The sequence below is a fragment of the Haliotis rubra genome, unplaced genomic scaffold, assembly GCF_003918875.1.
Source record: "Haliotis rubra isolate DU_JTF1 unplaced genomic scaffold, ASM391887v1 Scf346, whole genome shotgun sequence".
In the NCBI taxonomy this organism is placed as follows: domain Eukaryota; kingdom Metazoa; phylum Mollusca; class Gastropoda; order Lepetellida; family Haliotidae; genus Haliotis; species Haliotis rubra.
This window is the reverse complement of record NW_025767020.1, coordinates 1,008,700-1,021,358: the sequence shown is the minus strand read 5'-3', so window position 1 is coordinate 1,021,358 and position 12,659 is coordinate 1,008,700. Positions and strand designations below refer to the sequence as shown.

General features: G+C 44.6%; 1 protein-coding gene across 1 annotated transcript in view; it reads left to right on the top strand.

The window, feature by feature from the left end:
* Nucleotides 1-1,011: 1,011 nt before the first annotated feature.
* Nucleotides 1,012-12,659, top strand: part of LOC124284844 (E3 ubiquitin-protein ligase MIB2-like) — a 36,426-nt gene continuing 24,778 nt past the window's right edge. Inside the window, exons 1-2 of the mRNA XM_046720964.1 lie at nucleotides 1,012-1,075; nucleotides 8,365-8,603. Of these exons, the coding sequence (XP_046576920.1) occupies nucleotides 8,402-8,603 (202 nt within the window). The 5' untranslated portion in view covers nucleotides 1,012-1,075; nucleotides 8,365-8,401. The remainder of the gene's footprint in view (nucleotides 1,076-8,364; nucleotides 8,604-12,659) is intronic.

The window sequence follows — 12,659 nt, the reverse complement described above, 5'->3', positions numbered from 1 at the left end:
CGACATGTGTCTGAAACAAGCAAACATGGGCCCACATGCACACTCACTATTTGCATCGCAGTACCCGAACCAAATTATTTTCCCACCCAGACTGACTAACGCAAAAGTTGTGAATGGAGTAAATGTGTGATTTCTCCATCCCAGTTGTAAACCTGTGAACCTCCGGGTTAGAATTGGTCTTCAGCAACCAATCCTTGTAAGAGGCGACTTACGGGATGTGGTGGTTAGACTTGCTTGCTGTAGTTCAACTCAGTGCATATCATCGTATCACTATTGCGAAGATCGATGCTCATACTGTTGATCACTGGATTGTCTAGAAGGTGAGGTGAGGTGAAATTGAGCTTAACGTCGTGCTTGAGAATATTTCGCTCATATGACGACGTGCATGCGTGTGTATGTGTATGTGCGGCTGCTTGTACTAGCCCAGACTTAAGCTGGTTTTATAGTGCTAGCCCACTGAGATACCATGCCGCAGTGAAGCATGAATACCCCACTCAGACACATTATACTGACTCCGAGCTGACCAGTCCTTGTTCTACCCATTATGCCGAGCGCCAGGCTGGGACCAACAAGTACCATATTTTAACGTCTTTTGGTATGACGCGGTCGGGGATCGAACCCGCGACCTTCCGCTCCCCGGGCGGACGCTCTAACTAGTACACCACGGAGGCGGTCCGGATTGTCTAGTACATATGAATATACTTGGTATAGTGCAAAGTCGTCTAGTTATATGCTGGACTATGGATAATCTACTCAAGACTCAATTATTAGAGACCGACGCCATGCAGCTGGAATACTGCTTCAAGTGCGGCGTGAAACAACAACAACAACAAACAAACAAACCAAAACAACAGTAGAGCTTATTTTCGTTTTTTATACACAAAAATATATAGTATTTTCTGAGACTTAGTCTCATTCACGCCGCTGTATGGGAGCAATAATCTTCAAAATGGCACAATCCTAATTTCACGTTCCATAATTGGAAAACGAAAGTAGTGTGGGGAAAACCCACTGTATGTGAATAACCCCGACAAACGCAGTTACACTTCCTTGCGGGGACAAATTTCGCAGCGGGGTGAGTTCTAATTACTATCAATCTGTTTACCACAGGTAGGCAAATAAAATCGTAATGACTGAACTGAAACAATAAGGTAGTATTTGTATAGTCTGTCGTCGGAAAGTTTGAATACGAAAGGTAGATACCGTCCTTTATGGAAATGTCGGTTAGTGCGTCACACTGAAATTGATACCTCCACAAACCGACGTTGAGTTTTACTTTCAAGATTTGTTATTGTTGTTGAACAAAACTTACGTCAAGGTATAATCAATGTTATGTAATAAAAACTAACCCTCACCTGAGTGACAGAAACTTACCTTTGTTCTAAAAATAGAATTCTGACAAAGGTGTCTTTCTACTCCATGCTGACCACGGAATGAAACGGTTTGATAAAGAGGTGTTTAGTTGATATTAAATCACCAGCGTGTTATCATTGTTTATATCATTTGGCAGGCCTCAACACATTTCATTTGCAAATATTGATTACTTATAGCCAAAATACTCCCAATATCAGAAATTTGACGGGCCACTATCAGTTCTGTTGTCAAGTGACGCCATAGTGGGTACGCGGGCTTACGGTTCATTCGACATTTATTGGCTTTCGAATGGCAGATATTCTGGGTCAAACAAGTCAAAGCAACCCGAATTCCCGCTTTAAATAGCGGTGATATTGGCTTTCTTGTTAACAATTAACCTTAACAATTGCACTATTAAGGCTGTTGATGGACCAAAACCGAACACTGACTATATAGTGACATAGTTTGACATGTTGCAGGCTATGGTCTTGTTAAAGGCCAAGGTCGAATATCGTCACTTTCTGTTGGGACGTCTCTTGAATTGTTCGATGACGTAAATGCATTCGGGCAGTCAACCCCGCCAGAAGTTGAATTGGGTAAACTTACAGTCAAATTCCTTCATTGTTTCCTTTTTCTTTTCAACACAAATTCCATGTATTTTAGCAATAATAACGGTAATGCTATTTTTGAGGGCATTATCATTTGCAGAAGCCCTCGGTCTTTTCAACTGCCCTCCTTCGTCGGGCAATTAACGGAAGACCTCGGGCTTCTGCAAATGTTAAAGCCCTAAAAACTAGCATTACCCTTATATTACTGCGCATTCTGTAGCAGACGGTGCCGTACCTCGTTATGACGCTACTTCTGGGAAGTAATATTCACTGTAATATGCCGTCAATTGTCGTTATTTTCAAATTATTTTTGTTTCACTGGAAACTGTGCTGTCACAATTGAGCTATCGGGGAAATGATGTACAACATCAACACCACTGTCTCGGAATAATCACAACACAACAAATACGCAATGAAGGTGCTCTGACATCACATGACCCATCGTGATGGGAAGCTCCAGCTCAGACATACAAGATGTGAGTGGAGATCCAGGTCAGACATACAATACAAGATGTGAGGGAGATCCAGGTCAGACATACAAGATGTGAAGGGAGATCCAGGTCAGACATACAAGATGTGAGGGAGATCCAGGTCAGACATACAAGATGTGAGGGGAGATCCAGGTCAGACATACAAGATGTGAGGGGAGATCCAGGTCAGACATACAAGATGTGAGGGAGATCCAGCTCAGACATACAAGATGTGAGGGGAGATCCAGCTCAGACATACAAGATGTGAGGGAGATCCAGCTCAGACATACAAGATGTGAGGGAGATCCAGCTCAGACATACAAGATGTGAGGGAGATCCAGGTCAGACATACAAGATGTGAGGGAGATCCAGGTCAGACATACAAGATGTGAGGGAGATCCAGGTCGGACATACAAGATGTGAGGGAGATCCAGGTCAGACATACAAGATGTGAGGGAGATCCAGGTCAGACATACAAGATGTGAGGGGAGATCCAGGTCCAGACATACAAGATGTGAGGGGAGATCCAGGTCGGACATACAAGATGTGAGGGAGATCCAGGTCAGACATACAAGATGTGAGGGGAGATCCAGGTCAGACATACAAGATGTGAGGGAGATCCAGGTCAGACATACAAGATGTGAGGGGAGATCCAGCTCAGACATACAAGATGTGAGGGAGATCCAGGTCAGACATACAAGATGTGAGGAGATCAGGTCAGACATACAAAGATGAGGGGAGATCCAGGTCAGACATACAAGATGTGAGGGAGATCCAGGTCAGACATACAAGATGTGAGGGAGATACAGGTCAGACATACAAGATGTGAGGGGAGATCCAGGTCAGACATACAAGATGTGAGGGGAGATCGAGGTCAGACATACAAGATGTGAGGGGAGATCCAGGTCAGACATACAAGATGTGAGGGGAGATCCAGGTCAGACATACAAGATGTGAGGGAAGATCCAGGTCAGACATACAAGATGTGAGGAAGATCCAGGTCAGACATACAAGATGTGAGGGAAGATCCAGGTCAGACATACAAGATGTGAGGGAAGATCCAGCTCAGACATACAAGATGTGAGGGGAGATCCAGGTCAGACATTCAAGATGTGAGGGAGATCCAGGTCAGACATACAAGATGTGAGAGGAGATCCAGGTCAGACATACAAGATGTGAGGGAAGATCCAGGTCAGACATACAAGATGTGAGGGGAGATCCAGGTCAGACATACAAGATGTGAGGAAGATCCAGGTCGGACATACAAGATGTGAGAGGAGATCCAGGTCAGACATACAAGATGTGAGGGAAGATCCAGGTCAGACATACAAGATGTGAGGGGAGATCCAGGTCAGACATTCAAGATGTGAGGGAGATCCAGCTCAGACATACAAGATGTGAGGGGAGATCCAGCTCAGACATACAAGATGTGAGGGGCGATCCAGCTCAGACATACAAGATGTGAGGGAGATCCAGGTCAGACATACAAGATGTGAGGGAGATCCAGCTCAGACATACAAGATGTGAGGGGAGATCCAGCTCAGACATACAAGATGTGAGGGGCGATCCAGGTCAGACATACAAGATGTGAGGGGAGATCCAGCTCAGACATACAAGATGTGAGAGGAGATCCAGGTCAGACATACAAGATGTGAGGGGCGATCCAGCTCAGACATACAAGATGTGAGTGGAGATCCAGGTCAGACATACAATACAAGATGTGAGGGGAGATCCAGGTCAGACATACAAGATGTGAGGGGCGATCCAGCTCAGACATACAAGATGTGAGGGGAGATCCAGGTCAGGCATACAAGATGTGAGGGAGATCCAGGTCAGACATACAAGATGTGAGGGGAGATCCAGGTCAGACATACAAGATGTGAGGGAGATCCAGGTCAGACATACACGATGTGAGAAGAGATCCAGGTCAGACATACAAGATGTGAGGGAGATCCAGGTCGGACATACAAGATGTGAGGGGAGATCCAGGTCAGACATACAAGATGTGAGGGGAGATCCAGGTCAGACATACAAGATGTGAGGGAGATCCAGGTCAGACATACACGATGTGAGAAGAGATCCAGGTCAGACATACAAGATGTGAGGGAGATCCAGGTCAGACATACAAGATGTGAGGAGATCCAGGTCAGACATACAAGATGTGAGGGGAGATCCAGGTCAGACATACAAAGATGTGAGGGGAGATCCAGGTCAGACATACAAGATGTGAGGAGATCCAGGTCAGACATACAAGATGTGAGGGAGATCCAGGTCGGACATACAAGATGTAGGGGAGAGATCCAGGTCGGACATACAAGATGTGAGGGAGATCCAGGTCAGACATACAAAGATGTGAAGGAGACATCCAGGTCGGACATACAAGATGTAAGGGACATCCAGGTCGGACATACAAGATGAGGAGATCCAGGTCGGACATACAAGATGTGAGGGAGATCCAGGTCGGACATATGCAAGATGTGAGGGAGATCCAGGTCGGACATACAAGATGTGAAGGGAGATCCAGCTCAGACATACAAAGATGAGGAGAGATCCAGGTCGGACATACAAGATGTGAGGGAGATCCAGGTCAGACATACAAGATGTGAGGGAGATCCAGGTCGGACATACAAAGATGTGAGGGATCCAGGTCAGACATACAAGATGTGAGGAGATCCAGGTCAGACATACAAGATGTGAGGAGATCCAGGTCAGACACACAAAGATGTGAGAAAGGGAGATCCAGCTCAGACATTCAAGATGTGAGGGAGATCCAGGTCAGACATACAAGATGTGAGGGAGATCCAGCCTCAGACATACAAGATGTGAGGGGAGATCCAGGTCAGACATACAATATGTGGGGAGATCCAGGTCAGACATACAAGATGTGAGGGAGATCCAGGTCGGACATACAAGATGTGAGGGGAGATCCAGGTCAGACATACAAGATGTGAGGGAGATCCAGGTCAGACATACAAGATGTGAGGGAGATCCAGGTCAGACATACAAGATGTGAGGGGAGATCCAGGTCAGACATACAAGATGTGAGGGAGATCCAGGTCAGACATACAAGATGTGAGGGGAGATCCAGGTCAGACATACAAGATGTGAGGGAGATCCAGGTCAGACATACAAGATGTGAGGGGAGATCCAGGTCAGACATACAAGATGTGAGGGAGATCCAGGTCGGACATACAAGATGTGAGGGGAGATCCAGGTCGGACATACAAGATGTGAGGGGAGATCCAGGTCAGACATACAAGATGTGAGGGGAGATCCAGCTCAGACATAGAAGATGTGAGGGGAGATCCAGCTCGGACATACAAGATGTGAGGGGAGATCCAGGTCAGACATACAAGATGTGAGGGGAGATCCAGGTCAGACATACAAGATGTGAGAAGAGATCCAGGTCAGACATACAAGATGTGAGAGGAGATCCAGGTCAGACATACAAGATGTGAGGGGAGATCCAGCTCAGACATACAAGCTGTGAGGGGAGATCCAGCTCAGACATACAAGATGTGAGGGGAGATCCAGCTCAGACATACAAGATGTGAGTGGAGATCCAGTTCAAACATACAAGATGTGAGGGGAGATCCAGCTCAGACATACAAGCTGTGAGGGTAGATCCAGCTCGGACATACAAGATGTACGCGGAGCTCTACCTCCACGCCCCGGTGTTCCCTCAAAATAGCTCTTCCTGCTCGCGGTCGTCCATACACAACCTTGCTGATGTGGATTGGTGTCTTTGTATATCTGAATGTCATGTGAGGCTGTGTGTCCAAATCCCGCCTGTGATTTCTTTTGCCATATATACACAAAAAATCTGTTTTCGCAACTGCATTGTTACATAGGTAATTTAAATCTATTTTGTAACTCCAGTGTGTGCGCACAAGGGTATACCTTACATGCAACATCATATCATTGTGTGACCTACAAAATTATCTTAATCATTGTACATTTACAAAGACTGTCTGCAACAAGGTATGCAAACTGTTTGAACACAGAGGTGTGCAGTTTTAATCCGAAACCTTTCATGAATTCCATATTGTAATGCACACCGCGTTCCTTCGCAGTAAACATGTAACGGTACACGTGGCAGAGAGCCAGCCCGGCTGTAAATGCCTTTGTAGACCCGGTAACAACACGCCGACTGTTATATAAGGCCACTTATTGAACACATCGATCATTGTGACCAGTCAAGTGTTTAACGGCAGGGGACATACATTGTGTCATTATGGGGAATCAAACTCAGTTAATTAGCTTCAACCACTTCGCTCAGCCATACTTTTCTATGGCTGGTGGGAAGGTTTTTTTTGGACATGGTCCATGCTGTTAGAAAAGTACAATTGACCCCGAAAGTGCATGAAAAGAGTTCCTACTAATCGAGGAAATTGTTGTCTCTCACCCTGAGGTGGTGTTGTGACCTAATGGTTAAGGCGTTCAGTCTCTCTTCTCCCCCCCCTCTCGCCCTGCCCCTCTCTGTCTCTTCTCTCCCTCTCCCCTCTCTCTCTCCCTCCCTCCTGCCCTCTCTCTATTATCTCTCCTCTCTCTCTCTCTCTCTCCCTCTCTCTCTCTCTCTCTCTCTCTCTCTCTCTCTCTCGAGTTTTCGATGTAAATTAAGTTACAAACTTCATTATCTGCATTCACGAGGAACTCACGTGATGTACATGTGTTAAAATGTGTTGACTTTCTGATAAATCGTTGATGCCAAACTGCAAAAATCATTTTCTTTAAAACGATGGTGTAATATGTTTATAATAACTGGACAATAACAATTTTGAGTATCGTTATATAACCAATGTACGTGGCCTTGTTCATCTTACAAACGTACCATATTTAAAATTGTTTGGGTAAACGAGATTCAAGCATGTTGATAAGAGGCCAGTATTTGACACGTTTCAAAACAAGCAATGGATTAGGACAGCTTTACACACGTCTCCACCTGCTAATTGGAATTCGACAACTACACATTTAAATAACGCTTGCATGCAGACAACTGAACTTGTTCTTTAGTCACTGAAATTTTGACTCCGTATAACATTTGTGGCTGAAATGATATCTAAACAATAAGATATCATAACGCTTGATATCAGGGCAACGTAGCCCCCTGTGTTAAGGAAACCCATCCTTCGTGGTAAGGCAACCTGTCCCATAGTGGTAAGGCAGCCTATTCCTTAGTGGTAAGGCAACCCGTCCCATAGTGGTAAGGCAGCCTATTCCTTAGTGGTAAGGCAACCCGTCGCATAGTGGTAAGGCAGCCTATTCCTTAGTGGTAAGGCAACCCGTCGCATAGTGGTAAGGCAGCCTATTCCTTAGTGGTAAGGCAACCCGTCGCATAGTGGTAAGGCAGCCTATTCCTTAGTGGTAAGGCAATCCGTCCCATAGTGGTAAGGCAGCCTATTCCTTCGTGGTAAGGCAACCCGTCCCATAGTGGTAAGACAGCCTATTCCTTCGTGGTAAGACAGCCTATTCCTTCGTGGTAAGGCGGCCTATTCCTTAGTGGCAAGGCAACCTATTGCTTAGTGGCAAGGCAGGCTATTCCTTTGTGGCAAGGCAACCTGTCCCTGTTAAGACGGTCACGTCCTTTGTGTTTCTGCAACTTGTCCTGTAGTGGTAGGACGTCCACGTACCTTGTTGGTAGGATAACCTTCCCGACCACACATCTTGCTTTTATAACTCGGTCAAGGTCATTTTTGATGCTATTGTGAATGTCACGTTTAATGTTATTGTGAAAGTTGATTGCCGGATTCATTGCCGGGAACATCTCTACATGTTGCCTCCATTGAGGTCAAGGCCGAAAGAAGTTTCTTTTGGAATGATTTTGGAATGGAGAAGCTGCTTTTATTTCAGTTGGAGACTTTCATATGAAAAGTTGATAAAGGGGCTTGCCTCTGTCTTTGAACGATATGCAACTCTTATTTTTATCATTGCAGGATATTTTTTCTAAACTTGACCCACTGACCTGAAAATATGTCAGTGGGCCTACGTGTCTTACGAGGCCCTGATTGGTCAAGTGAGGAGCGTGATGGAGGTGAAGGTCACCTAGGCACGGTGGTCAGCGTGGGCGGAGAGGGGACGTGCGAGGTTCTGTGGGACAGTGGCAACAGATGCATGTGCCGGATAGGAAAGTTCGGCAAGCACGATCTCAGGATCTTCGATAACGCCACAATTGGTAAGGACACGTGTTGGGAGCATGTTCTGGATCAACCAGTGTATGATAGGGGCGGTGGTAATGGCCAAGTGGTTAAAGTGTTCGCTCGACACGCCTCATACCAAGGTTTGATTCCTCACCTGCGCTATAGAGCTACATAAACGAAACTAAACACCCACATTTGACGGTAGCTATAATGAAACAACCAAGAAATGATAATTCGACATGGTTACGTTAACATGGTGTTAAGAACTTCAAGGGTTTTGGTGACATTTTCAGCCTCGTAGTGGTTTCAAAATGTCCGAAATAGTTTTGTCAAGTTTTAAGTGAATACTCTGTATTGGAGACCGGGTGGGCACAATGTTGACGTGGTTGTTTGCGTAACATCGAACTGTTGGAGACGAGAGTCATTGCTCATGCTATTAACCATTTTTCTGCCAAGAGTAGTCCATGTTTTTTAGATCACCGTGACCGAACATTGATTGACCCTTAATAAACCCTGTCTATCTATCTATCTATCTGTTGGGGCGGTGGGGTAGCCTAGTGGTTAAGGCGTTCGCTCGTCACGCCGAAGACCCGGGTTCGATTCCCCACATGGGTACAATGTGTTAAGCCCATTTCTGGTGTCCCCCGCCGTGATATTGCTGGAATATTTCTAAAAGCGGCGTAAAACCGAACTCACTCACTCACTATCTATATGTTTGTCTACACAGCTGTGTGACATTATATCAGAGGTAATACATGACAAGCATTACAGGCCTACAGTGAATACACGTACCACTTTCATCGTTAACACAGACGCTAAGATAACAACCATCAAGTGTTAGTGTTAGCAAGCTGCCCACGTTTTCTATCATGACTGAAAAAAACAAACCTATATGTGGTTTTGATATATGGCACGTTGTATGAATGAAGATGTAAAGGCGGGAATTAATGCACTTAAACATTTTCAGTTTAAGGAGGTAATGGTTGAATTCGACTTGAATTTATCATCAAAGGGTAGCCTAGTGGTTAAGCGTCCGCTCGTCACGCCGAAGACCCGGGTTCGATTCCCCACATGGGTACAATGTGTGAAGCCCATTTCTGGTGTCCCCCGCCGTGATATTGCTGGAATATTGCTAAAAGCGGCGTAAAACTCAACTCAGTTAGTTCGTTATCATCAAACATTCAGCTTCTCATTCAACATCAAAGGACAACTCAGTGTCGGTCATAACAGTCTCTATCAGGTTTCTGTTTTTTTTCCCATAAATTCGGCTGCTTTCCCGTGACCATTAGAGATGTCACGCGAAAGTCGACTGTCACTTTTTAAGGTCTTACAGTCCTTCAAAGGACATTTTATATCCCGCTAAAATATGCCATCGATAACATTAGTGAACTTCTAAACTCTATACGTTAAGAGCCGCGATCTTCTGTAAGTCGATCGGCTACTATGACGTCAGGTCTTTTGATACCAACTCTCGGTAGTTTCCGGAATGCGAGTAGTTTTTAAAGAATTTTACTTTTAATGTTGACTTAAGAAAGAAAAAAATCTTATTCAGCATTTTAATTTTGATATGCGATTAAGTGATTCAATTATAATATTTTACTGTAGATCTATATCTCCTGTAATGTGCAAAACGGATCTTACCACAGACGGAACTTTGCTCCAATCGTGTTACATGCATTCAAACATTGCTAATTCACTTTCCTGTCCGGAGTTCCTTGTGGTCAACGTCGAGCCTCATCCACAGTCCAGCGAAATGGATCTCTGGGTGGGAGAATGATATTCGTTGGGACATAGTGACAAAAAAACATTTGACCACTTGTGCTGCTGTAGAAATTACACAACAACTATACAAACAATCATTAAGATAGGTTGTAAAACTGCTCATTGCTGCAGTTATAGTTGCATAATAATAATAATATATAATTGAATTTTCTGTCCCTTTTGACAGCAACGTGATTGACAAAATTCAGGAAAAGCATGCTAAATATGCGGACCTCGCCTTTGAAATGTCTCGCTTGCATCTCAAGTACACTGTCGTCATACTCCCCATTGTTGTCGGTGCCTTTGGTTTGGTACCCCCTGATCTCTTGGCGCAGATCAGGAGAGTGCCCGGGTTCTCCACCGGGAGCACAGCCCTTCTGACACTCTGGGTAATGCAAAAGGCTGCAGTGTTTGGGAGCCTTCATATTCTCCGGAAAGTTCTTGGTGGGTTCGACTAGGCAGTGATTCCTGGGAGAGTCCCATTACACTGGACGTCCAGAACGTGGCCGATGGATGATGTCATTTGTGTTCTGGTAGCGTCTCACCAGTGCAGAAATGGTGTTCCGGTGGCAGTGGAATTGTGCAGCCACTTGTTGAGACTTTCCCCACGGACCATCCCAATGGCCTCATGACGTTGTGCAGACGTGAGCCTTGGCATGCTTTGCGTTTCAATAGCCGTTTAATTTTTGAACGATCGCAAGGGGTAGGGGTTGAGCTTTCCAAAGTGTCAGTATTGTGTGGCATTCATTTGCTCTGTTTCTCTCTTCCCGGAATGCTGCATAACGTATTGCACGTCTCAATCCCACTGACGTCACGGAACGTGGCACGTGCATGCATGTATGATACATGTCACTAATCTCTGAGTTTAAATCCTTATGTGTCTACACAGGTTTGATAAATTTAGATTTTAAATTTTTGATGCACAGATGAGCCTAGTAATATGTCAATCAATTCTGGAGGTCGGGGTAAGATTAATATGAATGATAGAACTATTATTGTGCACAATTTATGTATCGGATGATCCTCTGGTGTATGTGTGACTGATAATAAAAGCTGTTCCACAGCTATCTTAAGCGTGCTGTGTTGTTGGACAAAATCCTAAATTTGATGTTGATTTTGTTGATGGCGGTATACTACGGTACAGCGATGGGAGTAAAATAATAGTCATTCACGCATACTGAAAGAGTCGCATGAGAAACCACTGCCTCAGGCAGCTCTGTGGACTTCGTGACCTAAACGCATTTGATGCGGCAGGCTGTTCCATAGGATCGGTGCTGTGTAAGTTAAAGTCCTGATCACGTGATATGTAAATGAGCATGTGGCAGACGTGAAAATGCAAACCCACGTGATATGTAAATGAGCATGTGGCAGACGTGAAAATGCAAATTTATCATCACCGCGGTCAACGTTAGCGCGCAGCCGGGAACCAGCACTGCGCCTGAGTTTAAAAGCAGGATTGGGAACGGTCAAAGAGAGATAATCGAAGGTGCCTTACTTGTCCGATGACGAGAATGTTCCGATGAGAATTACCTCCCTTGGGGAAGACCATCAGAAGATAGCCCCCTTGATTTTCTCGCGGTATTGATCACGCTTGCACACTAATACGGTAAGTTGTGAAAACGCCAAACATGAAGCGGCAGTTTGGTTGGCGAATTTACATGGATGTGTTGTGTTTATTTCGTAATGCAAATGTATTCGTAAAAGAGGCCTTATTAGGGCGCCTTGCCTCTAGGCAGGAGACCTATTGTAATCGTTCAGATTATTATTATTATTATTTATTATTCTGCCGAATTTTGTACCAAACATAACTCCTAAACCAATGCTCCAAATCGCTTACAAAAAATCACACAGATCTCTAGGCTCGAGGCTCAATAGCAAAGGGGAGATAATTCAAAATTAATTCCACAATTTCAAAGTTTGACAGCAAATATCTCAAGAACTAATTGTTCCAACTCTTCCTTATCTCTTGTACAGATGCACAATTGAATTCCCAACAATTTTGCCTGGACGGGTCAAGTCGCTAAAACGTACCGTTTGGCAGTTATTTTTGTTTTCAGATTTTGGCCATGTTTTCAGCAGTTTTCTGAGTAGTTAGCTCCCAAAATGTGTTTAGCTCCAACCATCAAATCTAGACATTGGAAACTTTCCATAACTGATGTCCAGTAGCCATTGTGCAAACTTTCCATTCCAGAACACTAATTGTTTTGATCCCAAGAAAACTGAGATACAGCCTTTTAAAGAGGAACTATTTCATTTCTGAACTTCTTAAAAACATGACCCCTCCCCCCAGTAAGATCCGTAGATGTCAAAAACGTGTTCTGGCTCCGTTT